The 25,800-nt window shown below is 42.3% G+C and overlaps 1 protein-coding gene and 1 long non-coding RNA gene across 9 annotated transcripts in view; one reads left to right on the top strand and one right to left on the bottom strand.

Moving 5' to 3' along the window:
* MAP3K20 (mitogen-activated protein kinase kinase kinase 20) overlaps positions 1-25,800 on the bottom strand; it is a 180,929-nt gene that overhangs the window by 24,179 nt on the left and 130,950 nt on the right. For 6 of the 8 annotated variants that reach the window (XM_036084812.2, XM_036084813.2, XM_078071002.1 and 3 more), the window contains exons 11-16: positions 22,884-23,019; positions 11,078-11,122; positions 9,236-9,266; positions 8,998-9,137; positions 4,171-4,233; positions 3,103-3,195 (exon numbers count right to left, since the gene is read on the bottom strand). In XM_036084812.2, the coding sequence (XP_035940705.1) occupies positions 3,103-3,195; positions 4,171-4,233; positions 8,998-9,137; positions 9,236-9,266; positions 11,078-11,122; positions 22,884-23,019 (508 nt within the window). Of the gene's footprint in view, positions 1-3,102; positions 3,196-4,170; positions 4,234-8,997; positions 9,138-9,235; positions 9,267-11,077; positions 11,123-13,675; positions 19,161-22,883; positions 23,020-25,800 lie in introns of those variants that run through there. The other 2 variants (XM_078071003.1, XM_036084815.2) reach the window with 2 other exon arrangements.
* LOC144381626 (uncharacterized) lies at positions 3,178-13,432 on the top strand. Its single transcript, XR_013447214.1, has 3 exons — positions 3,178-3,232; positions 4,917-4,996; positions 13,185-13,432. It is a non-coding gene; the product is annotated as an uncharacterized LOC144381626 (long non-coding RNA).

The raw sequence follows: 25,800 nt of genomic DNA, 5'->3' as shown, positions 1-25,800 counted from the left end.
TAACAAGGTTTTCATGTGGGGACTTGGAATTTCAATTCAAAGCACATTTTTGGGAAAATGTTTCATGATGCTGGGGTACACAGATAGGCTAGCATGACTGGGTAGTTTAGAACTGGACAGTAATTTATTCTAGGATTATTTTATGAAAATTTACAGATGGCTTAAATATCTTGGGTCAGGTATGAGAGCTAACACATGTTTAAGAAGAAGGTAATGATAACGATGTAGTTTCTGGTCTGAGCTCTGTCCTCGCCTCACCTAAGGCTGCTCACACATTTCCTCTTGCTGTTTCCTCATCAGTGATGGCAACACTGTACCTTACACATCTCACAGAAACGCCAAATAATTCAGGAAATTATTTGCAAATGACCATGAACCTCTTCAAGTCTCGTTTCAAAACTCACCCCTTCCAAAAAAGCTTTTCCTGGTTGACCTCATCCATTCCAGTCACTTCTTTATACTTTTAGCGCCAGGGCATCACATCCACTTTGTACATTTCACTCTTGATCTATTACATTATAATATCGTCTGTCCAGCTGCCCACACTGGAAACCTCGGTACCATCCTGGCTCCTCCCTCCCACCCCCACCCCCCATTTCCAGCGGGCGACCCAGGCCGATCAGTTCCGTCTCGGAGTCCTTGGACTCATGGCACTTCCATGGCATTGCCATCGCCTCCTCTCCTCGGCCCCTTTAACCAGGTTGTCTGCATTTCCCGCTCCCAATCTTTCTCATGTTAGCCTGGTCCTTTCCAGTTCATCCTCCCCTGTGCTGCTGAGAGCTATCTCTTAAAATCTGATCCCATCTACTCCCTGCTTAAAACTCTTTAAACTCCTTGGTTTAGCACTGAAGATAGCTCTCTTACTGGTTGCCAGCCACTGTTCTGGCCTTAACTCTCACCACACTGGTCCACCGGCTTCGTGCCAAGTCCCAGAGGCAGTGCCGCTCAAGGTGAGTTGTGAGGTCCCACAGGAACTAGCCCAAAGAAGAGCTCCCTGTGTGTTCGTGGCTTTGGGCTTCTGAGCTTTTGCATATGCTATTCCTTTTGCCTTCCTTGTCTTCTCCCTACCGAATAATTCCGAATGGTTTTAAAATTTTAGTTGAAGCCTCACTTCTACCAAAAAGACCTTAAGATCCTCTCTGACCCCTCTCTGCATCTGCTTTCAATGCACATCCAGTGTGCTTCCATTGAATGATGTGCTTGATGTTGTAAAAAAAAAAAAAAAAAAAAAAAAAGCATCATTCTGTACTACAACCATTCATTGATCTTGTCTGTTTCTTCCAATCAGATTTCTTCCAATCTTCTTGCAAGTCAGAGACTATGCTTTTTGATTTTGTATTCTGGCCATCTTGCATAGAGCCAGGTCCTCAGTAAATGTCTGCTGAATGCATGGTTGAAATTATTACTCTGTAGGCATGATCAAGTACCAGCAGACTGACAAAGATTGCAGTGACATTAGGCTTGTAAAAACCTCTGGCTCAAGAAGTCTACACAACTGTGGCCAAAAACAGACCACTGTTGGTCTCAAAGATCATTTATACCATCCAAGTTTTTACAAAAAGATGGATTTTTTAGTTTTCCACATTAACAAGTCATTTCCTTGTTAACTGAAAATGATTTTCTTGGTTGAGACTGCTTTTGACAAGTCTCTCTCAAGAGAATTCTTCCCTCTTCTTTTACTACCTATAAGCCATAAAATGGTTTAAACAGCGAGTATTAAGTGCCTTGGAGTTGAGGATATCAAAGAAAGCAGGTTAAAATATATAATTTGTTTGCCATCACATGGACTTGGGAGTGCCCACAGCTACAGAATCTCAGGGTGAGAAGGGCGCCTGGTTGTTGTTGGAGAGAGAGGATCTGCCTCTCCTGGCCCGCTTTCTGTAGCTGCTTCTAACAACAGGAGCAAATAGACAATGACCCCCCTCGAGGAAAGACAGGAAAGTGTCCATATACAAGAAACCTGGAGTCACAGCAGCTTTCGCTCAACCAGCTTCTATGGGGCGAACTAGGGAGGCGAAGGTTTCCATTCAGCAGAAGCAGCAGCAGACCTGCGGGCGCAGGCAGGACGCTCGGTCAGGTGTCTAGAAAGTGTAGCTTTTGAAGCCCTGGGTGACACTCAGCCCCTCCCAACCATTCCCAGTCATTGCCAAGCGCGGGTTTCCGGAGCGGCCTGGGATAAGCGCGATGTGACGGGCGGCGGGCCCGTGGCCAGCTGTGCCTACAGTGGCCCCGCCGGAGCGGCTGGTGAGGGGTTGTAAGGAGTTGTATGCACCAGGTCTCTTGTCTGCCTCAGAAGAAAGGTACAGATGTGGTGCAGAAGGTAAGAGCTTGGTTCTGGGGTCCCAGAGGCCCGCGTTCAAATCCTCATTCCGCTGCTTGCTAGCCCGGTCACCCGGGGGTAAGTCATGGACCCTACGGAGCCTGAGGTCCCTCGTTTGTAACATGGTGGGGAAGTAGCATCCACACCTCAGTACTGTTCTACTGTGTCTGGAACGCAGTAAGTGGTCGATGAGTAGGAGTTATCGTCATGACTACCTATTTACAGGAATCCAAAGCAACACAGACCTGTTGTGATTCCAGTTCATCTGCCATCTGGGTCAAGTAACTGTGCCATCCTCTAAAATTAACATAAAGTGAAAGCCTGACTGAATGAGTGCGGTCAAATGCCCTGCTGTCCTATTTCGAGCTGGTAATTTGGGTTTCCATATTGCCTATAGTTCTACTCTCGGTGTCGTTTTACTCTCAGTATTCTAAAACAAAAATACGAAGATGGGATGCTCGAAGCCCAGCAGCATGAACAATCACTCAGATATGCCCCGACCCACCCCCACCCCCACCCCAAGCTTTGTTGTGAGTTTCCTTGATGGTTTGGGTGGCCTCACACAGGACTCTTCAGCTAAACAAGAGTAAGATTCCAAGACTGGATTACATACGTGACTGGCAGCTTTTCAGCCGAATTGTTTTATAAAGCCCATAAATTTACTCAGAATTCAGTTATCGGCTGGATGGGGGCAGGAAGGAGGTGGGAAACCACAGAGTTCCGAGAGAGAAAAAGAGTAAATTAGATTGAAATTTACCCAAAGGATTTAAAATGTGATTTACCTGTGGGCCGGTTCCTGGTTTCAAGTGAAAACCAAAAACAAGTTCAAGGTTCACAATTTTTTCCTCATTTTCTTTAGGTTCATCTACTGAGTCCTAAAACAGAAAAACCAAGCACCATTTATTCTTGATGGTACGTTGTGTTTTTATCTCATGTAAAAGAGATGATTTCTCAGCACTAATGTTTCCATTCTAACCTACTGATTCACGTTTGGTTATTTTGGATTAAGCTCCAAATTACAATTACTTAAAGCAAGAGAAATGACACCTTAAGCCTTTGAGAACATTTCCACATGATTTATCTCACGAGCTACAAACTGAATGTCACCGTCTTACAGGATTTCACAATGCATCTTGCATTGTGCAGTTTTACCCTAGAAATGCACTTAACACCTAGAGATGCACTAGGAGACTTCACTCTGACAGTTTCATAACACTCGAGATATTTGCAGAGAGGAGCTGTGTGCTTGCTAGAGCAGATGAGGAGGAAGGGCCAAGAAGAGGAACAGAATGAACCTTCAGGAGCTTAGAGATGGAAAACCATAGTTAGTGAGCAAGAAGAGTTCTGTGTATTAATTGCAAATATCTACTAATTGTATAAGAAAATATGCCATATACCTTTGGACTATATTCAAAATAATATGTCAAATATACTAACATATCATTCAAACAATAAACCTCCCCCCTCCTCGCCCTAGTGCTAGTGATAGATAATCCAGAGCCCTAGGGTGTGAATTCCTTTAGTGACTTATGTGTGGGACAAAGGTCTCCAGAGACAGGTGGGAGGCCACTGTACTAAGCTACAGTGTTAGTACTTATATCCCCTAGCCACTAAGGTGACATGTGTTGTTCTTATCACGAATACATTGTTAATATTTCAACTTGCAGGAATCAAGCATGTTCAATTTATGTACATCCTAAGCTTCACTCAAAGGGCCTTTTGTTAGATAAAGATTAAATTTCACTTCAAACAACAGGTCCCGACATTGGCAAATTTAGGTGTGGATGTGGCAGGTGCATACATCAATGAAATAGCACATTCTCGGTAAGAAAAAAAACAACCTTTCTTACCTTAATTAGTGGTGGGAAGTGAAACAAGTTTAGGTAATCATGGGTTAATTTCTCAATGGCAGACTGTAAAAAAACAAAACAAAACACATGACTTTATTAATGATCCAATAGTGCCGAGAGGATTAAAATTATTGTGCACGTATAAAGGCATTCTTTATTTATGTAGCCCATAAAATATCTTGGGGATGTTACTATCCACCATCTGTGGAGACTAAAACTGATTGTTCAAAGTATTATAGGTAGTTTGTAATTATTTAATGGAACAGGCAGATATTTTAAAGATGTTAAATCTCAGACTACATAATATATAAAACCACTCTTCAAACCCTGGTAGGGTATACTTGTGACAAGTTCATGTTCTAGTGTACAGAATGCAGTTGTCGCCCTGAGTAACTGTGGGAAAAACAACAAAGAACATGAATATATCACCAGAGACTCATCAAGGCTGAAGTCTCGCTAAAGGGTTTACTGCATTGTAAGGGCTCTTCTATGGGTATGTGTCCAGCACTCCCTCGCCCAATGGAGTACAAAGAACTCTTAAAGGAAAGGAGGACAATTTAAATTATGATTTTTTTATACTCATCAGGTATAATCCAGCTTTTCTGTGAACTGAACATATCACGTAGAGAGTAAAAAAAGTGCCAATGTGAGAAAAATTAGATGCATTTTTCAAAGTGAAATGAAAGCTGTTGACACTTGACAATGTAATGAACACTTACGGATATTCAGCCCTATTCCTTCCACAGGGTCCCTCCACATGAAGGCTTCCGGGCACAGGGAGAACGATGCTGAGACGGGCTGGAAGGGGCAACCGCGTGGCAAAAAGGTAGGCAGAAGGACTGTTCACTTTCATGACCTACCATACAAGGGCTGAGAGTCTCTCTGTGAAAGTACCCAGAAATGACTGTGCTTTCCTTAGTGAAAGAGCAGAGAATGGAGGGCACATTCTCACCACTGGAGGGTGATGGTGGGTGTGGTGGGTGTGTGTGGGTGGTGGTAGGTGTGTGTGGTGTGGGTGGGTGGTGGTGGTGGGTCGGTGTGGGTGGGGGTGGGTGTGTGTGGGTGGGTGTGGGTGGTCGGGGTGGGTGTGTGTGGGTGGGTAGTGGTGGGTGGTGGTGTGTGCATGTGAGTGTGTGATCTCTGACAGGTACCAGGAGGGCTCCTTTAGTCTGGAGGTATTCACCTGGTGTCCTGTCCCCAGAGGCCCAGCTCAAAGCATTATTTATCCTCATATCGCCATGAGTGTATACAGATCTCCCAGAGCAAGCTTCCATCATCCTTTCCCCCTAATCTTCCTCTGTCCTAGAAGCTTATTGGTTAGAAATACCCATGACCCAGCTGAGTTTAATGGAGTGCCACGTGTCGGCTGAGCACCCACGAGTGGCCAGTAACAGAGCCGTGGTTTTGGCAGGTAGGTGGACGATCCGCATGCCTGACTTCTGAGACTCCCCTCTCTGGGAACCGTCTTTATGCACATAAGCATTCTCACCCATGAGTTTCAGGGGAGTCTTCGGTACCCCCACAGATAATTGGCCTGCTCCTTCTTTTGGAGCTCAAGGCAGACACTGTGCTTCATGAGCAGAGGACCACTGCACTGACCCCATCCCAACTAGCTGCTTCCAATGAGGGCTTTTTCTCTATGCATGTGTTCCTTGGCTTCTCTGCAGCATTAGACTCTGTTTTTATGAAGCTTTTCAACCTATGGCATCTGTGACACCATTCTCTCCTCCTTTTCCTACTTCCTGGGCGGATCGGCCCTCAAATAGAGAAAGCTTCCCAGCTGGAAGACTGTGCGTGGTCAGGCGTGTACGTGCAGCTGTGCTTTCCTTCTTTTTATTTATTTATTGAGGTGCAATTCACTACCATGAAATTAACCATTTTAAAGTGTGCTGAATCAGCAGCATTTCATATCTTCACCATGCTGTGCGATCACTACCTCTGTCTAGTTCCAAAACATTTGGGGACCCTGTGCCCATTAGTAATCAGTCCCCATTCCCTCCTCCACCCAGTCCCTGGCAACCACTAATCTGTTTTCTGTCTCGATGGATTTACCTATTTTCTGGATATTTCATATAAGTGGAATCCTACAATATGTGACCTTTAGTGTCTGGTTTCTTTCACTCCGCATGGTGGTTTTGAGGTTATTCCATGTTGTGGCATATGTTCACAGTGCTTTCCTTCTTGAACCTGAAAAGAGATCTCTTCCCCGTGGAATCCTTCCCTTCTCTATTCACATTTTCATGATACTAGCTAGGCCTTATTATTTTGCATTATAACCTCTGAACTGGTCTTTCAAAACCCAGCCTCTCCTTTCTAATCCACTTCACAACTTCCAGAAGCAAAGTTTTAAACATGTCAATTCTCAAAACTTCCAGTACTCCCCAGAGCTGGTCCAATTCCAGACCCCTGGCCTAAAGCCCCCTGAGCTGTCCAGGGTCTGGCCTCGCCTCTCCCCCACTTTTGTGGCATGAAGCCTACCCCCAACTGAGGCTTCCATCGACAGAACCACCTCTTGCTCCTTGCATTGGACCTGTTTTTTCTGTTTCTCTACAATCTCTTCTGTTTCTTTCTCTCTTAACTCCTTATTCTGTCTGGATTCACATTCTTGCCTTTCCTGCTCCTGTCTACATTTCAAATTCTGCCCTTCTCCAAGATCCAGCTCAGGGGTCCACCCTACTCCAGGAAGTTTTCCCTCTTGCCACCCCCCACGGCCCCTCCCAAGCAGAGGTAGAGAATAGCTCCTTTGCTCCCAACTGCCAAGACTCTTATGAGAAGTTGTATGTACATGTTCTCTCTCTTCTCTGGGACGTACACTCCTGAAGGGCAGGATTCTCCTTGGTATGTGCACAGGCCCAGTCTTGCAGTTAGTAGGCATTCCCTCATTTTGTTGAACAATAATAAGTTTGGACATCACTTGCCCTGATACCAACCAGCTCGGAGGGGGCACTTTGTTCTAGGCCAACTCGGGATATTTAAATCACTATGGTTTTGTGATTTACAGCTTGCCCACCCCCTTTCCTCCTGACAGCTCCTTAAGGAATGTTGGGTCCTTTATCAGAGATGGCAGAGGGGAAGGGGACGTGGGAGCATCTTATTTGTCTTCTGCCAAATAGGACAAGATTTACCACATTGCTCTGTTGGAACCCTGAAACTTCTCTGCACTAGAGAAAATAATTTTTCCTACTGCAGCCCATCTAAGCCAGCTTAGCTTTTCAAGATGGGCATGCCCACACCCAGAGGTCAAGATTAAATTACTTGCTAGCCTTTGAGATGTATGTTTATGCATGAGGTTTCCTACCCATATCCTTAGAGGGAAAAGATAGTGAGGTTAAGACTAAGCCATCATCCAGTGGGTGCTGAGGGGCTGTAAGGCTATTCCTTGCATGGGTCCAGGACCCACAGAATAGAGGTCGATGGGTTGTCTTTGGACCTCAGAGGGGATTTCTTTAGAAAGGCCACATCAGTGGGTCTAACCAAAGTAAAGGGCCAAGTAGTTGGTATGTTGGTAGAGACTTGGTGAGATGTGGGTTTGGCTAAGAAGCTGCTTTTTCTACATTTCCTTCTTTGATTTCTCTTCTTTCTAACCTGTGCCCACTCCTCCATCCACCCACACTAGGGTTGAGGAGGTTCAGGGAACAAACTGATTTTATCCTAAGATCTCTCTTGAAACAGACCTCTGACGAATAACAATGTCCACACAGATGCCAGCAATTATTTGGTTTGAGTAACTAAAGAACAAGACAAAACAAACAGATCTGGTTGCTAAACTACCAAAAAAGAAAAAAGAAAAAGAAAAAGCAACAGCAACAAAAACGGGTTTAGCTTTGCAACTGTTCAAGACTTCAGTTTCAGGGTACATGTTAGGATTTCCTGAGAAAAGGATGAAATCCCCACGCGGTGGTGTCAGTTCCAGGTCAGAATTACAGACATGGCAAACCGAAGTCGTGTCCCCACGATGTGAGGTGCTACAGTGGCTTAGCTCAGTCTGTGGACAGGTCCCGCATCTTAGGGACTCCCAGTGGATACCTAGCCTCTCTGGCTTTAAATGAAGTCGCCTCCTTGCCTCCTGGGGGGATGGCAGTTCCGCAGGCCCCCCACCGTCATGTTTTCAGGTTTTCTGGCACACTAAGTATTGTCCCACACCACAGCCTCTCCCCCCCGGCAGTGCCGTACCCCTGGAACACCTCTTCCCCAGCGTCCCCTTCACCTAATTCACGCCTGCTTGTCCTTCAGCTCTTCTTTTTTTTTTTTTTTTTTTAAGATTTTATTTGCAAGAGAGAGAATGAGAGACAGCATGAGAGGGGGGAGGGTCAGAGGGAGAAGCAGACTCCCCGCTGAGCAGGGAGCCCGATGTGGGACTCGATCCCGGGACTCCAGGATCATGACCTGAGCCGAAGGCAGTCGCTTAACCAACTGAGCCACCCAGGCGCCCTTCAGCTCTCCTTCTTAACTTCTCTGCAGAAGACTTTCCTCACCCAACCTCACTTCTCCTTTGTGGCATTTCCTACAACTGTCATTTGACCATTCTTGCATGACTAACACCTATCTTCTCTACTACATTGGAGACTTCCTGAGGCCGTGGAGTGATATTCAGGGGTATCTAGGGGACTTCTGCTGTGCCGGATGTTAACCCTGTTGCTGTTGGACTATGAGGAGGGAGGAGGGTCCCGTGGGGATGGCAGCTGATTAGCAGCCGGTGTGGAAGTATTCAGCACTGTAATAGCCAGTGCCTTCGTGTCTGTCTCCTCGGCCTCTGGCACAGGGTCTGCCACAGGGCGGGTGCTCAGCCAAGATTGCTGACCGAACGTCTTCCCTCTTCTGAGGTACCTTCAGGTGAATGATGTGCCCTTTGGAGACAATGCCCATGTCTTTCAAGTCTTCTTCCTCCAGAAGAAGCAGTCGCTTTCCCGTAATGTTGTTTTCCTTAAACAAGCTTGCATATACGCTCATCTCTGCTGAAGAGTCTCCTGAAGGAAGGGATTAGAAGGCAGAACAGCATTAGAAGAAATCCTGTCCAGAGCAAAGTTAACTGCATGAATTAAGAAGGTTAAGTTATTCCACTTGCCTTTTCTGACGAGCTGCTGAACCCAAAAATACTGTGAAAGAGAGGACATACATGGTTTTGAAGATTCACACGTGGTCAGTGGCCGACTTCACAGTAAAACACACTTTTCAATAGATTAAAATATCTGTAATTTTCTGACTCAACCACAAAGGTAAAATGAAAGACATTCTCTTTATGGTTTTAAAACTTCAAGCTTTCAAGTAGGAGATATCCCTCCCTGTGGAAGTCTTGGGACACTTAAGGGAATGTTGGTTTTCTTCCTTATTTGGGAGATTTTTAAAAATCCTTCAAGAAGGTTCTTACTTATAATGATCTTTCTTTTTATGTGCTGGTGGTCCCTGGGGTGGCTGAGAGGTACTAGTTTCCCCGGGAATTGTATGAGGAACAGGGACCGCACAGCAGTGGACAGAGGAGTGGGCAGAATATGCCCTGTGTTCTAGGCCTGGTCAGGAAGTAGCTATGTGGCCCAAGACAGGTTGAAGCTCAGAACTTCCTATATAGAATGAAGTTGGACCCAGTGACCCTCAGTCCCTGGATTTAACTTGGCACGTGTTTATTGGTAGCCTCTCACATAGATGGAAGGGAGGCCAGACCCAGTCCCAGCAATTCTCTGGGGAGCCCTTAACCCTGGGATTTTATTTACATGACTTGAAAATTACTCGACCTCAGAGAAGAGACTAAAAATAACTATTAGAGCTCAGTGCTTTTTAAAAAATTTCTTCTCAAATGAGATGGTCCAACTTTGCAGCTCGGGATAAAGAGATTCTATCCAGGCCCATGAAAAAGGAGATCCTAAGTTCTTGTTCCTTGTTAAAGCAGGGCTGGTGGGAACTTTACAATCAAGGAGGCCCAATGAATGGGAAGAAGTGGAGACAAGTGGTGCCAAGTTTTCTTACACCCTATGCTATAAGCCAATAGAAGTTAGCTAATGTTGAAAACAGTTTTACTTCACCAGAATACGGTAGGCAGAGAGGAAAATGCCCCAGTCCCGAAACCAGGTTGAGTTAGGTAAACAGACCTTCCCAAGAGTTTCCAGTAGTGAGTTTGTACCCTGTGGCATCCGGTCTGTCCCCTGGGGTAGGGGGTCCCTGCGGCCTGGCATTACAGCTGTTTTTCATATAATGATACCTTGAGCATATAAAGTGGACCTGGACAGGCGTAAGGCCCTGAGGTCTCTGATCAAGAATTTTCTGGACCTTTCACTAAAGAAACAGAGAGACGCAACAGGCTAAGAAGGATTACCCCTTAGGGTTTCTACCCAAGTGTAAGGTATAGAACTTCCTTTGGACTTAAATAATCTGTCCTCATCCTCTGGCTCCAGCTGCAGAGAATGTCTGGGAGCTGGCGGCCATTCCTCCTTGGGAAGGCCAGAGTGAAGATGAACCTGTCACTTCCACATAGGCCTGAGGTAGGAAGGAAACCCAGTTCCGCAGAATCCCAGCTAGCACTGCCTTTACCAGATCTTTTTCCGCTGTGGTTCAAGTCCATCCCTGGTATTATAGGAAAATTTAAGATCAAAATTTTTTTTCACAAATGTTCATTCGGTATCCTGGATCACTCCTTTAACACTGTCATTGGTATTCATGATAGTATTCTGGAATACCTTTCAGAGCAAATAGGGAGGTGGAATCCTCTTGTAAGATTTGAAGAGATACTTGCTTTGCTCTTGAGGCCTTATTTTAAATCATTACTGCACTAAAAATAGAAAAACAAGGAATTTGTCAACTTCTCCTACTTAGACTTTGCTAAGGCCCAGACCCCTCTGGCTGCATTTGTAACTTGTGGACAAACGTCTGAACCACCTGCCCGGGCCAAACGAGGCGTTAACAGAAGCAGGCTTACCACGTCGTCTTCAGTCCACGAGCCAATCTCAAAGGAGGGCAGCAGCTGCATGGGAAATACGAACGCAGTGAAAAACAAAAGCAATATTACCATTGTCTTTTTGGTTTATCCCTTGTCTTCCCATTGCAGCTTTCCGCTGCTGCTCTGGCTTGGTTCCTCCTACAGGTGAGGTTCCTGACCTTATGGGGAATTTCTCAGTGCCCCAAGCATTGTGCCCACAGAAGCCAACCACGGGCACCAGCTTCTCTATAACAATTCCTTGCACTTGGTGAACTGTGGCAGCGGGACTGTAGATCTTGATACTGTCCTCTCTTGGGACTTGACACACGCACCTCCCTCCATGGGGCTTGGCAGTCAAGGGGTTTCTGACATTTGCCAGAAACCAGAGCCTCCCTTGGAATTCCCAGTCAACATGAAGATCACATGATTATTAAAGAAAATTCCAAAGCAACTCTTTGGTAATCAGATGACTTACATGCTTCTTCTTACAGGAGAATTTCTAAGTGTTTAACCAAATGACTCATTGGCATTAACCAAGTATTAGGACCCATGGATGAAAGACGAGTTAGATGGGACTCTGTCCCAAGAAACCCAGGTTGCAGAGTTTGCTATAATGGAAACTCAACTAACCTATCAGGTGTAGACACGAAAGGTGCCTTTGCAAAAGAACGTTGGCCTGCATCATTTTCAAAGCCAGAGAGCTACTTGTTTCAATATATGCCCATGGCCACAGACTAAATGAGACATGCCTACATAATCTGAAAAAAATTGGTGTGTCCTGTGTCTTGAATTAAAGTTTGCCATAGCCATTAGCTTTAACTAACTTATCTTGCCAGAATGGTTAGATTGCTCATAAGATAACATGGCAAAGTGTCTTTCAACCTTTGTTACAGAGATTTTTTCTGTGAATGAGTTGAAAAAAGAAGTTGAATTTGGTTGCTTTTAATATTACTCTAAAAATCAGAGGGTGGGTGAGTTAATCCTTCTAATCTGCAAATATTTTGAACTCACATGCTTAAATCCCTGCTAGGAAAAGTATGCCCCTCCCTTCAAGCAGCTTTTAATTTAATTGGGGGTGAAATAGATATGAAATAGATATGGATTATAGATGGAGGAGTTTAAGGCTACCTTCACGCTGGTTTACTCAGTGCCTGGCGTACAATCCTTGGTAAGTTTTTGTTGAACCATGTTTTTGAATGAATACAACTGCAAGGTACATTTAACTAAAATGCTCAGTTCTCTGGGTTTAGCACGGGAAAAGCGAGGGTTTCACAGACTAAGATGGGGGAACAGAAGGCATGGTGGTTTGAGCTGGGTACTATAGGGCAAGAAATAGAGAAGCGATTCTGGGTGAGGAGAAGCAAGAAGGCCAAACACTGGCAGTGGTAGGGGGCAGAGGAGGGAAGGGGGCATGTTTGCCTTACCGGAGCACTGGATGCAGTGTGAGCATGTTTGGAGGATAAAGGGGAAATGCTTAACAGCTTTGCTTAAAATGCTTAAATTCTCTCTGGCAACGGTTAAAATCTCTAGGGAGCCAAGCAGATTTAAAAAAAACAAAACAAACCTGCAAGTTACAGTATACTTGAATGTGTAGAGTTTGAATATTATGGCTAAGCTGCAAGGGTATAAATCACTGCTCTTCTGTATGTACCCATGTGCCCTAGTTCCCTCAGGATTGCCCCTCTCCTCCTCTGAAATACTTGACATGTGTCAGAATCGTCACATGCACTCACCTGCTTCAATGATGCAGAAAGGAAAATGACTTGAAGAAAATCTAAAACTGAATTTGATCACAGAAGGTACATGACAAGTCTTATGTCTTCACAAGGCAGCTGAATACAGCTGCAGAAATGTATCATTCCCTTTTCCCATCACAGAAACCAATGTGAAATAAGGAACTTTTTTGAAAAGTTCAAGGAACAATAGACTGAGTTACGGAAATATTTCCCTGCATTAAGGCTAGCCTCTACAGGGAGTGGGGCGACTGTAGTGTTTTGGTTTGTATACAATTCCCAAATGGTGTGCTAAACAAAACAGAGAAATAAGTATTTCTTGAATAAAAGTTGTAAACGTGACAACTAATCAAAACCAACATATTTGGTTTTAGGGTCCAAAGGAGAGGGGAAGAGCTCTCGAGCCTTCTGAGGGTGGCTCAGCAAGATTCTGATGCCGAGAGAAAGGCATAGATTCAGCTTGCTAATCCCTCAGGCAGGATTCTTGCCCCAGGCTTGCAGAGATCAGTGAGGGGGAGGCTGGAGCCAGGCACTGCTTCAAGACGGTTTGAATTTGGCCAGACCGAGGTAAGAGTTAATGACTCCAGCCACATCGTGGTTTACCATTTATGCTTTCTGTACCTTCTTAGCATGTCCGTGTATCTGCTGGAGGGTGAGCTCTAAGCCTTTCGTTCTTTGGGGATTAAAAAAAAAATCCACCTTGTGACTGTCCCATCACTTTGCAAATTCGTTATTTATACCCAACTGATGTCGGGAGAGAAAAGCTCACATTCGTGTGCATGCATGTGACAGTGATTCCTCCCAAGGATGTTGGGAATCCAATCTAACAAAGATCTAATATACACAGCAACACATTACAAAGGGATTTACTGTCAAAACGTTTATTGCAAAACGGAGTCTTAAAACAAAGAAAAGCAAAGAAAAGTTCACATCAAAATGAAATGTATGACACCAACTTGGATTTCTGAATACATTGTGGACTCTGTGCTGGAATATCAAATTCCAACTACGAAATCGATAATGAGTAGTCTTACCACACACGAGTGAAATGTAATCTTCCATAAAACATTATACAAGATATATGGCATAGGATTTGCTCAGAATAACATTGTAATAGAATAGCTGAGGAAAAGGTTTTGTTAAAAAAATAAAGTGATAACGCCATCCTGTATTCGAAGCGCACACTCAAAGAATATAAATATTTCCTATTATTTAGTACAAATTTTTTAAAAGAGCGCAAAAGCAGTATGTGCAGTGTATTGTATCTGACGGTAAAAGATAAGCTATTCTGCACATCATATAAAATAATTAATGTAGGTGCTGAAAACACTAGTTGTAAAGTCAGTAATCACATGCCCGAAAGCTCCTCCCAGGCCACAGAATGCAACTCAGTTGCAGCCCGAGGGAACGGCGCAGCCCTTCAGGTTCCCTGCTACACACTCCTTTTCCATCACAGAAATGCTACCGCTTGCAGGCTGGGCCACGACCCAAAGAACAGAACAGATTCTTCTCTCTGGCGATGCTTAAAGTCAGAACAGGAAAGCAGTCTGACTCCAAAGCAGCAAAAGGTGCCTGATTATAGAAAAATGAGGCTCTACCATAAACGTGGTGTGGTGAGACAATGCCCGGTGTAACAGGCCCGCAGTGAGTCTAGTGTTACCAAAAACCAAAAAGGGTATCAATATTTAACTCAGAGTAGCTTTTAAAATGATCTTTTATGAAATGCTCAGTGAGCACTCTGAAAAATAAAGTTATGTACACATCACAGTGCTATGAGAAGTCCTTCTGGCTCTCTCCCACATCTTACCTCCGATTCCTTGATTTTAAGGGGGATCCGTTCTGAATACCTCAGCTGTTGCTGAAGTCTAACAGATGTGCTGCGTGTTAAAAATCACTGGCTGCACGCGGCCCTCAACATTGCCAGACCATCCAAAACAAGTGTGCTCTGTGCCTTCAACCACTTCCCCTTGGTTATGAAATGTAGAATATTAAAATGTGATTTTACAACAGAGAGTCCTTTTAAATTAACCTCCCTCGGTGATGGGTTTCTTTTTTATTTTGGAATTAGTCTAATAGGAGAATGACCCCCTCCCCCAAATACATTTTGCTATTTTATAAAGTTTCCACCAGCATTCTTCAGGGGAAAGAACCCATTTTTCTACAGGTGGGGATTTAAGATAAATGTCACCAACCTATAAAATTCATACTGTATAGCAGTTGTCATTTTGAAACTGCATCTTTTGACTTGAGCAAGTTTGTTTAGGTGGGAAATGAGATGTAGAACTCTAAAACTGCCAGGTTTAGCAAGTTTCTCAGTGGGGGGAGGGACAATGCTGTTGGTATTGTGGATGGAGTTCTTCACTGGGTGGGGCTGCCCCTGGCGCTGGGCACTTCACACACGCCCAGTCCCTGTGACAACCCAAACTCTGTCCCAGCACTCGCGAACACCATTAGGGGCCCCAGATGAAAGTGTATGATCTGTATGATCGACTATATGAATACAGAAAAAAAGATGAAAAAGAGTAGTTATATTTTCAGTTGTATGGCTCTGACAATTATTACTACAGAGTTTATCATTTTGAATCTTTAAATTTCTTAGTGTTTCTTTAATTATTCTCTTTATAAATGTACATTCTTGTAAGTCAAGTAACTGGAAATACATCCAACATCAGTAATTTGCCATTTCAAAAACTGATCTGAAAAGTGAATTAGAAGCTGCACAATTAACATCATCTTTAGAAATTCTATGTAATAAACAGTTCTTTTAAAAAGTAATAAAACTAATAATAGAGTCTAAAAGTCTTCTACATAATCTTCACAGAGTGAGACTCCTTTAAAATTCTGTTTATATGATTCAGATTTTAGGGATGTTCAAAACCGTAGAAAGACACTGATGTGGAACAGAGTAAAATAATGCTGTGTGGCAATTAAAATACAATGCCAGGTGGAGAACAATTTCATGCTTATCACTGAAGCTTTCAATTCTGCTGTATCCTAAATCCCTGAGCTTTCTTCGTGGTAAGAGTATTGAGCTACAACCATCTCTGGAATACTGGTGAGGAAAACGGCAGCACTTGAGAGATCGGGGAAATCTTACCTAATTAATGGTAAACCTTGGTCTGAGTATAGAGAGTCCTATTACCTTTCACTTTGGGCCCTAATTGGCTCCTTTTATTAATGCACCAAAATTTTATGTGTAATTACAATAGGTTTATATGTAAATGAAGAAAAATGTCAGTTTCATTCTGTTTATATGTTCTAATTTTGTTGATGATTCTTATATAGGAGAGACAGGGTTTAGATTCTTATGTAAGGTGCACAGATCCCAATATCAGCCCAGAGATTCCCCTGTCAGTGAGGCCTTCTCTGCCCAGTGTAAACTCCGCAACACTCCCCTGTGTGTGTTATCCTCTTTCCCCTGCTCCCCTTCTCAGCATGCTCTTGTCAAACATTTACATAACGTAAGGCATTTGTTTTGTTGATTGTCAGCCTCTGTGCTCGCCGGCACGGATGCTCCATGAGCGCAAGCATTCCCCTCTAGCTGGTCCCCTGAACAGTACCTGGCACAGAGAGGGGCTCAATGAGTATCTGTGGAACGAATAACTATCTTTACCCAGAAAGATGTGCAAGAGGCTTTTAAACTGCTTCCTCTTTGGCTCTCTCCTTCAGGTTGCTAGACCTGGACATGCCGCAAAGTCGAGAGTTGAAAACCATCCCTCTGCTGCACTCCCAGATGTTCTGCTTGAGGGGCTCAGCCTGAGGGAGGGGGCACATCTCTGCTGAGCACAGACAGGATGTGTGGATGTGCTCGTGCCTGGGTGCCGCCAGGACTAGCTGGCGGTGAGCACGTATCTGTGTACGTTTGCATGGACAGAAGGTGTACCACACTGGCTACTAGGGAGCCCATCCTCTAGGGGAAAGGTCTACCTAGTCCTTCTGTTTCTACTTAGTCTGTGGGTGGAGGCAGGGCCTGCGAACGCCTCAGGTACAGAGGCTTCAAAGAGCAACAGATTAAATTTGTTTATATAGTATATATTCTAAGAATGTTCTCTTATATCTTTCCTGAAAGCTATTCACTTTAACTTCCATCTCCTACTACTCAACAAACATGACTTGAAATTGATAGTTTAGTTTTCCAGGTTACTGTAACTACTTATTTTTTTAGTATCTTTTCACTGGCTAAAATTAACTGACCACTTACCATGGGCCTGGTACTGTGTTAAGTGCTTTACATGTAATATTTCATTTCATCCTTACAACAGTCCTTTCAAGTGGGTCCTGTTATTATTCCCATGTCAAAAATGAGCAGACCGACACACGGAGGTTAAATAATTTTTAACAGATTACACGGCAGTTCTGAATCCTAATTTGACTCCGGATTCTTCTATCTCACTGTGTATAGTATATAGACTGTTCTACATTTCACACCCAGAACATTTTAATAGTTATTTTTCTCCAAATAAAGCTGGCACAGTGTACTGATCATTTTGTGATATTTTTCAGCTGTTAATAGGGATTAGAAGCATGTCATGTTTTAAATTTCAAGAGGCTTTTTATGATTGAATATAGTTGGAAATAGTATTAGATAATATCTATGATGATATCCTTTCTTAATTTTCCCATAAAAAGAACCACCAGAAGTATTTTAGTTTAATAGTCAAATGAATGGCACTTCTTTCCAATACAGAGTGAAAAAAAGTTTTTGTGCCTTTGCCTTTCTGTGTGTGTGTGCGCGCGCGTGCATGTGTGTGTGTATGCGTACATATATATGACTACAAATATTTTGTAGTTTTTTAATCAGTGTTTTATAGTTTAAACAAGCTTTGACAAATATAACATTCTGAGAATATTTCTCTGGTGAACTAGGTTATCGGAGGAGCACCTACATTTACTTCCGTTTAACACTGGCATGGCTGAGTCAGGGTTAAAAGAAAAAAAAAAAAAAAAGACAACTCTGGAAGGCTGGATTTGATCTAAAAAGGACCCTTCATCTGGTACTTCTGTCTCAGTAAGTTTAACTTATCTGTGCTATTCCTTTCATAATCTTTTAGTTCCCTCTTTAAAACCTTTATACATATATCTAGAACCCAGGATGCTCCTGCCCCTCCGGAAAACAAACACATACACACCGCACGGGGGTGCACAGCGGGTCTGTGTCAGCACTTGGTATCAGCCTACAAGTAGCCCTTTAAGACCATCTCTTTCTCCTTTTATAAACTAAGCCTTAGATGACTGTGTGTTATTCAGAAGCTTCCAGGACTAGCACTGGTATGAAAGCCTACAACATCTGCTGTTGGTTTCAAATTAGAGCATTTCTTCTCCCAATGTACCATTGAGAACATCTCTCAGATTTTATTGTGAGTAGTTGTGCCATTAAGGATCGAAAATTCTTGGCATTTCGGTATTTCGGAAGAAGTATTTGTTAGAGCCTTCTTTCATCTCAATTTTTTTATTGTTAGATTTTGTAGTCACTATCAATTATTTCTGACAGTGCAGTGTATTACCATAAGAAAAAAAATGTAGTGTGTTACAGGAAAATCAGTGTCAAAGAAGAATTAGAGGAGGTAAGAGTGCTTTTTCAAAATGTAAGTCTTCTTAAGCAATTAAATAAATGAAATCAAATCAAATACAAACGTTAAAGTATTTGTTTAAAAAAAAAAAAAAGCCAGAATGTAATTAGTTAAAACTACTATATTGTAATAGAATCACAAATTTCTATAATCAGGCACCACATTTGCTGACTCATTAAATATACCTTTCTGGCTTAATTCCCCCCCGCCCCCCATTTTTCTGTAAGCAGAAAAAAAAAGTAAAATCATTCAAGAAATGACTGTCATAGAAATGTGATTGGCCTACAAATTCAGTGCTTCGTTTTCTGCCTCCTTACTGGTTTTTGTACAGACTGAGATAGCAAGTTTCTTTCGTTTTTCCAAACATTTTCAATTTTATTACTTTGCTTTCTGGTTTCATTCACTATTATTATCCATGTCATTATCCTCCTCATCACCGTCATCATCATCATCATCGTCACCTTCTGACAAGTCAAAATCACTGAACCCCAGGGCCATGTTGACCTTCTTCCCCCTTCTCTTAGATGTGGTTTTGGAAGAATTCTGCTTGGCTTGCATGTTTATCTGCATCCCAGAATGCAACACAGCTCCTGCTTTGTTCATTGAGAAGACATCCCCAAAGCCCATCAGCATCATGGCCTGCAGACTCTGGTTCATGCCATGGCCCTCCCCGTTACTTGCTGCTGTGATCTGACATGACATCTCTGCACTGTTTGACTCCTCTGTCTTAGATTCAAAGTAAGACTCCTCAGACATTCTTGCAGCAAGAGGCAAGAGAAGCTATCATGAGGAAAGAAAGGACAGAAGTAAAAAGAGAAATTAGGACCAATTTAAATAAAGGAAACAGATACCACAAAATTAGTGGGTGCTGCACCGAAGGTAAATGATTAGTGAAACAAATGAATGTAGGGAATTATGTGAGAATTTATTTAATGGCAGGTTTGGCTCCAGCATATTTGCCATAATTTGTAAATGACAGAGTAAATCACAACCAAAAGTTTGCAAAGCATCATGGCAGGCCAAATTTCAAATGGGAAGGAAGTTGCAAGTTTTAAGCCCTCATAGCACTTAAAATAGTTTTGAGGATTGCACTTAATTTTTCCCAATTTCACTTTCACAGAAACATTTAGCTAACTATTAAATTAAAAAAAAAATAAGTAGAGATTAAATCTCAAGTAAAAAATCAAGAAATGTTGTACCAAAGAATAAAGCTTAGAGGAAGCGTGGAAACAGTTCAGTGGTAAATACCCTTTTATGGAAATCTGGGCCATTGATCTCCTTTTTATCTAGATTACTATTTGACACTAAACTAAAAATGAGTCTAGAATTCACTGGTTTCCATTTATTATTTATTACAGCCAGATATAATGCTATTCAACTTATGACATAATTCACATGTAAACAAACTCTAGATCTGTCTCTAATACTTAAGTTATAAACAAGTACGTAAATACAAATGACAATTGGGAGGAGAGGGAATTAGTATTAATTTAGACTGTTACCTTGTGCTCTATTCTCTAAGTGTCCTTTTAGAAAAATTTGTTTTCTAGGAATTCCCCCTCTCACCATGGACACTGACATCTATTTTCTACCTTATGTAATTATTTTGAACAGCTAACCTATTCCCATAAGTATTGATCATATTCATTTCAGAGGTAGAATTGTCAAGATCTAAAAAGTGTTCCTGCTGCTTCTTTTGAGGAATAAGCAAACTGAGGCTTATATTTTTGGTATTGCTTAAATATTGGTAAATTTATGATAAACAATATACAAGTAACATATGGAATGACCTTTACATCCTGGGTGTAAAGATACATTTTAAGGCCGATTTCCTAATTTTTAAATTGGAGTTTTTGGGTTTGTTTGTTTGTTTACGTTTTTTTTGTTTTTTGTTTTTTTTAAAGTAATCTCTACAACCTATGTGGGGCTTGAACTCATGACGCCAAGAGATCAAGCGTCGCATGTTCCTCCAACTCAGCCAACAAGGCGCCCCCTGGAGTCACAAGTTTTTTTAAAAAATATCTTACTCTATTAGGAAAAGATCTCCAGAGTTGTTAGCTCAATAACAACTTCATTAGCTTCAGCTAAAAAGTACCAGTTATATGGAAGAAAAAAATTGCTTTAGATCCTTTAACACTGGAAACAGGATATTACTTCCCTTGCAGTCAAACTTCCCAGCTTTTCAGATTTGTTTTCAAATGTTAGATTCTCTTAGGGAGCGCTTTGTTGCTGATTTATTTTATTATTTCATGGGTCCTTCCTCACATTATGTTAAGTTCTCAACAGCTGTCTCTCAAATAAGTTTTTATTTTGAAAAGAAAATTTTTACATCAAGCTACAACAATAATTAAAAAATAAACATTGTCCATATTTATGTATGGAGAATTCATCTTCCCAGATACCTTCAACTAATGTTTTAATTTCAGGAAAGATAATAGTGTCCTTCCTAGAAATCCAATAATTCCATCTTTTATGAAGTTACATAAATGTTAAACTTTTATAATTAAGATGAGGCTACACACATATGGAAAGCCTAAGCCTCCAGCTACTTCCTTTTAAAAAGGTTTGTTTTATCTTTCTCTCAGAAACCTCATTTAAAGTCAACTAGAAACTGATGTAAGGATAAAAGAAAATACCTACTTAGAAAATACCTGAGCACAAACTTTCTTTCCTTCAGAAATACCAGCTCTAAGCAGAAAAGACATTAAAAGCAAGTACTGTAAGAAAGAAAACTTAGCCCTCATAGGTAAAAAAAAAAAAAAAAAGAAAGAAAAAGAAAAGAAAGAAAAAAAAAATCTGAGACCATGCTTCATGCTGTCCATTGTTAGATGGTAGCCTTCAGAGCAGGTCCTTTACAGAAAGTTTTCTGGAGTTAAAACGCAAGCATATAACCTACTGAGCACTCCTACGGTTTCATTATGTATTACACAACAATGTTACTAATAGCAATAATGTGTGCAAGGCAGCCCATGATTTCTTAGCAAAACTAATGCCAATAAACCAAAGAAAGATTCTAAGGCATACTGTAACAGGTAGTTTAAAGTTTTTTCTTACAATGCTACATTTAGAAGGAGTCAAGCCATGCAGTGCTTTATAGCTTAAGATTTCAATGTACTTAAAAACAAAAAACAAAAAACACCTCTCAGCCTTCAGAAGACAGCCATATTTCTGCCTCTCCTCAGCTCTGGGAAGAAGCAGTGCTCCTTGCAGACCCTTAGGGTAATGCTTTCTGAGTCTGCCGGTTGGTACCAATTCAACCAGAACAGGAGACTTCCCTCGACTTCCTTCTTGGGAGGCAAGTTAAATTCACTGAACTTATAAAATGTGGTACCTTTTAATGTCCCACGGTAGTCTTACATATAGCAATTCAGTTCTTACTTTGGAAATCCCTGCACAGCCAAAGTCATTTCGGAAAAAGTTAAATCTGATAATAAACATTTAACTTCACTGTATTTCCCTTTTCTGGGTATCAGGTTGCTTCTCCACATGAACTGGAAAAGGAGGCAAACTCTTTTATTCTTTAGACACTGGAAAATACTTTGCACCTGGGCACTGGCTGCTTAATGAAGATTAAGGCTTTTAAAAATAGGAAACCTTTTTGAAGATTACAAAGTGAAGGGCATTTAAGTATTTTTTTGGATATAACTGCCACAGCAACTATCAAAAATGAATTTAAGATACGTAACAAGATTACCTCTAATTTTACCGTTACTTGTGATTTATTACCCATTAAGAACCCTGGAAAAGCCAATGATAAACTTAATTCCTGAAATGATAAATCATTCAAAATAGGGAAGAATCCTAAAATTTGATTAGACTTTAATATATCATGGCAAGATATAGGCACAAGCTAAATATGTAACTAGTGAAATCCTTAAAAAGAATTTTTATTTTCCTCTAAATAGAAGACTTGGAAGAAAACCAAGGTATTTCCTAAGTGTAGTAAATACTGGAGGCTTGTCCCAAGGGAAGTCTTTTTCCAATCTCTTGCTGCAATGATTATAACACTAAATCGAGCGAGGAATATTAATGCTTGTCATTTATATGTCACTAAGTTTGCTTTCTTTTAGGAGGAAAACTTGGTTAAGTTCTGCCACATCAAGACTCTTGGACAGCTAGCTGCCGCGGCATTACGCTTATTAATTACTGATGGACTCCATGGAGTTAATCAGCCTTTAGGCACATGTTCTGGGGATCTAACAGATGGTATGAAAATACACTGCATTTTATTTTTGTAATTCTAATATACAAACACACTGATAATAACAGTTCTTAGAGAAAGAGCCAGAAATAGGCTAAGCTTTTCTTTTAAATTTCTGGCATTTTGTTAATTGAAATTAGATCTGCGTGTTACTTGAGTGTCAACGCAGCCCCGTTCCCGTGCAGGCAGAAGGCAGCAAGTGAGGTGGTGGCAGTGGGGGGGGCGGGGGGGGGCTGCCATGCTGCCCCGCTCGGCTACATCTTCTAAGTGGGGGGCTGAGCCACCCTGGTGGGAGCACTCACCGGGGTGTTGGACTGCTCCGTCAGCTTTTGCTCCCACATCCTCAGACGTCTTTCCCTTTCTTTGAGTTCTTGCTCTTTACAGCTGAGGTCCCGTTCGAGTTTCTTCAGCCTCTCGAGAGTTGCCTCGATTTCGCACCTGCACAGGGATGACTGGTTTAAGTCTCAGCTTTGCTCAAGAGTTAGTAAACGCTTAGTGGTTCATCAGAATGCTTAATCACTGTAAAAGGCTAACATTTGCGCTTTTATTTTTCACCAGTTTTATTGAGATATAATGGACCTACATCACCGTGGAAGTTTAAGGTGTACAGCATACTAATCTGAGTTACACATACTGTGAAATGATGACGACTATAAATTTCGTTAGTATCCATCATCTCATACAGAGAAAGCAAAAAAACAATTTTTCTTGTGATGAGAATTCTAAGATTGACTCTCTAAACAACTTTCACATATATAATACATTAGACTATAGTCATCGTGCTATACATTACATTCCTTGGACTTATGTATCTTGTAACTAGAAGTTTATGCCTTTTGACCACCTTCCTCCTCTATGCCCTCCCCCCCCAACCTCTGGTAACCGTCAATCTGATCCTTTTTTTCTGTGAGGTTGGGAAAACGTGCTTCTAAACCAAACAGTCAACTATCAAAGAAGAAAATCTGTCATATCCTGCAAAATCAACAGGTAGTTTCTAGTTTGGGAAAAGAAGTTCAAAACACTTCTTTAAAATCACTTCTTTAACGAAGCACTGAAGACCCCCTGGGGTAGAGCCTGAGCTATGGAGCTGCATCCTGGGTTAGCTAGTTAGGGAATGCTGACCTTCAGGTAGCCCTTTACAGTTCAGAAAGCACTATTACACAGTATCTCATCTTATTCTTGTAACAGCCCCCAGAAACAGGTACTAATCCCATACAGACGGGGAAAATGATATTCAGGTTAGGTGATCCACACCACATCACCAGTAAACTCACGTTCGCTTATTCCCTAGCTGGGTGCCTCAGTCAACTGATTAACTGACCCAGTTTCCTCAGCTCTAGGTGGTGATGATTATCTTACATCAGGGTTCCCCCCTTGCCTGATCCTAATAACTACCTGGGCAGCTTGTTAACAAATATACAACAAAACACAGATTCCCAGGACCCTTCTTTAAGGCTCATGATTCAGTAGGGCTGGGTGGGGCCTAGGAATTTCCATTATTTAATAAAAGACCCAGGTGACTTTTATAATCAGGCAAGTGTGGGCCAGATGAACTCTAAGATTCTTTTCAAAGTCTAATCATTTTTATGGAAGTTCCCTCCTTAGTTTCAATAGGCCAACCAAGCTTACCCCTTGGAATTTGTCCAGTTCTAGGAACCCGTCCTTTGTAGAAAATGAACTGTTGACATCGCTCAACACAAGCTGTCTTCCTTCAAGGCTGTCACAGTGTGTAAGCCTCAGTTACGCTCTGAGAGCTGGAAGTGCCTTCCCTTGGGTTTCTGAAAGGCCTGGAAGCAGCTGATGGCTGGAGGTTAACTACGTGCTGCTTCCGGGTGCCACTGAGCCAGACCTGTACCCGTGGCATGAGGCTGGCTGGGACCCTGACTAGGGAAGGTACTGCCCCAGACCTATGTGACCCAAATCTGCCTTTTAGCTCCTGGGAAAATTAGAATACACAGCCATCTTATTCCAATGCCCTTGTGGATGAGAACTAAATGAAAACAAAAATGCTGTGGGCATTAACTGGCAACATCCAAGACAGGGAGCAGCTAGTGAGGGGGGTCTGGATCTCGGCCCGGCACTCTGCTTCCCTGGCTGTCTGAAAGGTATACCTCGGCGCCGGGGAGGTAGCAAGAGAGTGTCAAAGCATCTGCTGTCAGCGCTCCAGCCCTTTTCCTGGTGCCATTTGAAAATAATAGAACGATAGAGTCATACTACATACCCTAAAGAAAGGCACTAAGTCAGCAATCTTTCAGAATCATGACTGTCATAAAATCCAGATTGTATATTTCTGGGTATTTCTGACAAGAGCATTATGCCCATTCAGAGATGAGTTTGCGTTTATTTTCCAAATGGAGGACTGAGGGGGAAAAACCACTGTGGAAAACCTTAGGTGAAACTTCTGTAACCAAGGAAGGAAGGACGAGCCACCCTGGGAAACGGAGGGGGTCAGCGGGTGATGGGAGGGGGCAGCACGCTCCGTGGCAGACGGCGGGGCCTGGGGCTGCGCTGTGCTCGGTGCTTCCGCCCCCCGCCACCCGCACCCCTGCCAGAGACGGAGCGCGCCCAGACTGTTTGGTCAGGGTACACGGCCAGCACACTCGAGTTCCCTCGTCATTTAAGCCAAGTTTCAGCTCTGGGAGCCGACTGTGATTTTGAGCCCTTCTGGAGAACAGATCAACAGTTAAGTAAGCTGAAAGCTGCGACACAGAAAACCAAACACTGAGTAAAATGTGCTTCCTCAACCCATCTCCTCAGGCTCAGCACTTCCAGCTCTGCGCCCCCAGGCGCCCCGGGTCTGCAGGGAGTGTCGGATGCAACGCAGACCCCAGGGGGGCATCACGACAGCTGCCCCCCTCGCTGCTCCCTGTGTTGCCCATGCATTGGTTTGCATCAGAAGCATCTGTTGATGTACCTATATCACCTTCCTGTTCGATAAATAAAAGTGTTTTAAAAAAGTGTTTTAGTTGATGAAAATTATGGTTTTTTTCTTAACCCAAGTCTAACTAAGGTTGACTTCCCCTAGTATCAATTCTCCATATGCCAAAAACAGAGTGAACTGGAATTCTCTTTTTAAGGTCAATTTGTAAAAACAGCCATATTATACATGACGATAAATAGGTAATGTGTATAGTAATGTTATATATTAAATGATTGGTGCTAATATCCGAATTGCAAAGATTACATTTTTTGATGTTTTTTGTTTTTAACAAGGCATGC

Source organism: Halichoerus grypus, chromosome 4 (assembly GCF_964656455.1).
Source record: "Halichoerus grypus chromosome 4, mHalGry1.hap1.1, whole genome shotgun sequence".
Classification (NCBI taxonomy): domain Eukaryota; kingdom Metazoa; phylum Chordata; class Mammalia; order Carnivora; family Phocidae; genus Halichoerus; species Halichoerus grypus.
This window is presented reverse-complemented; position numbering and strand designations above follow the sequence as displayed.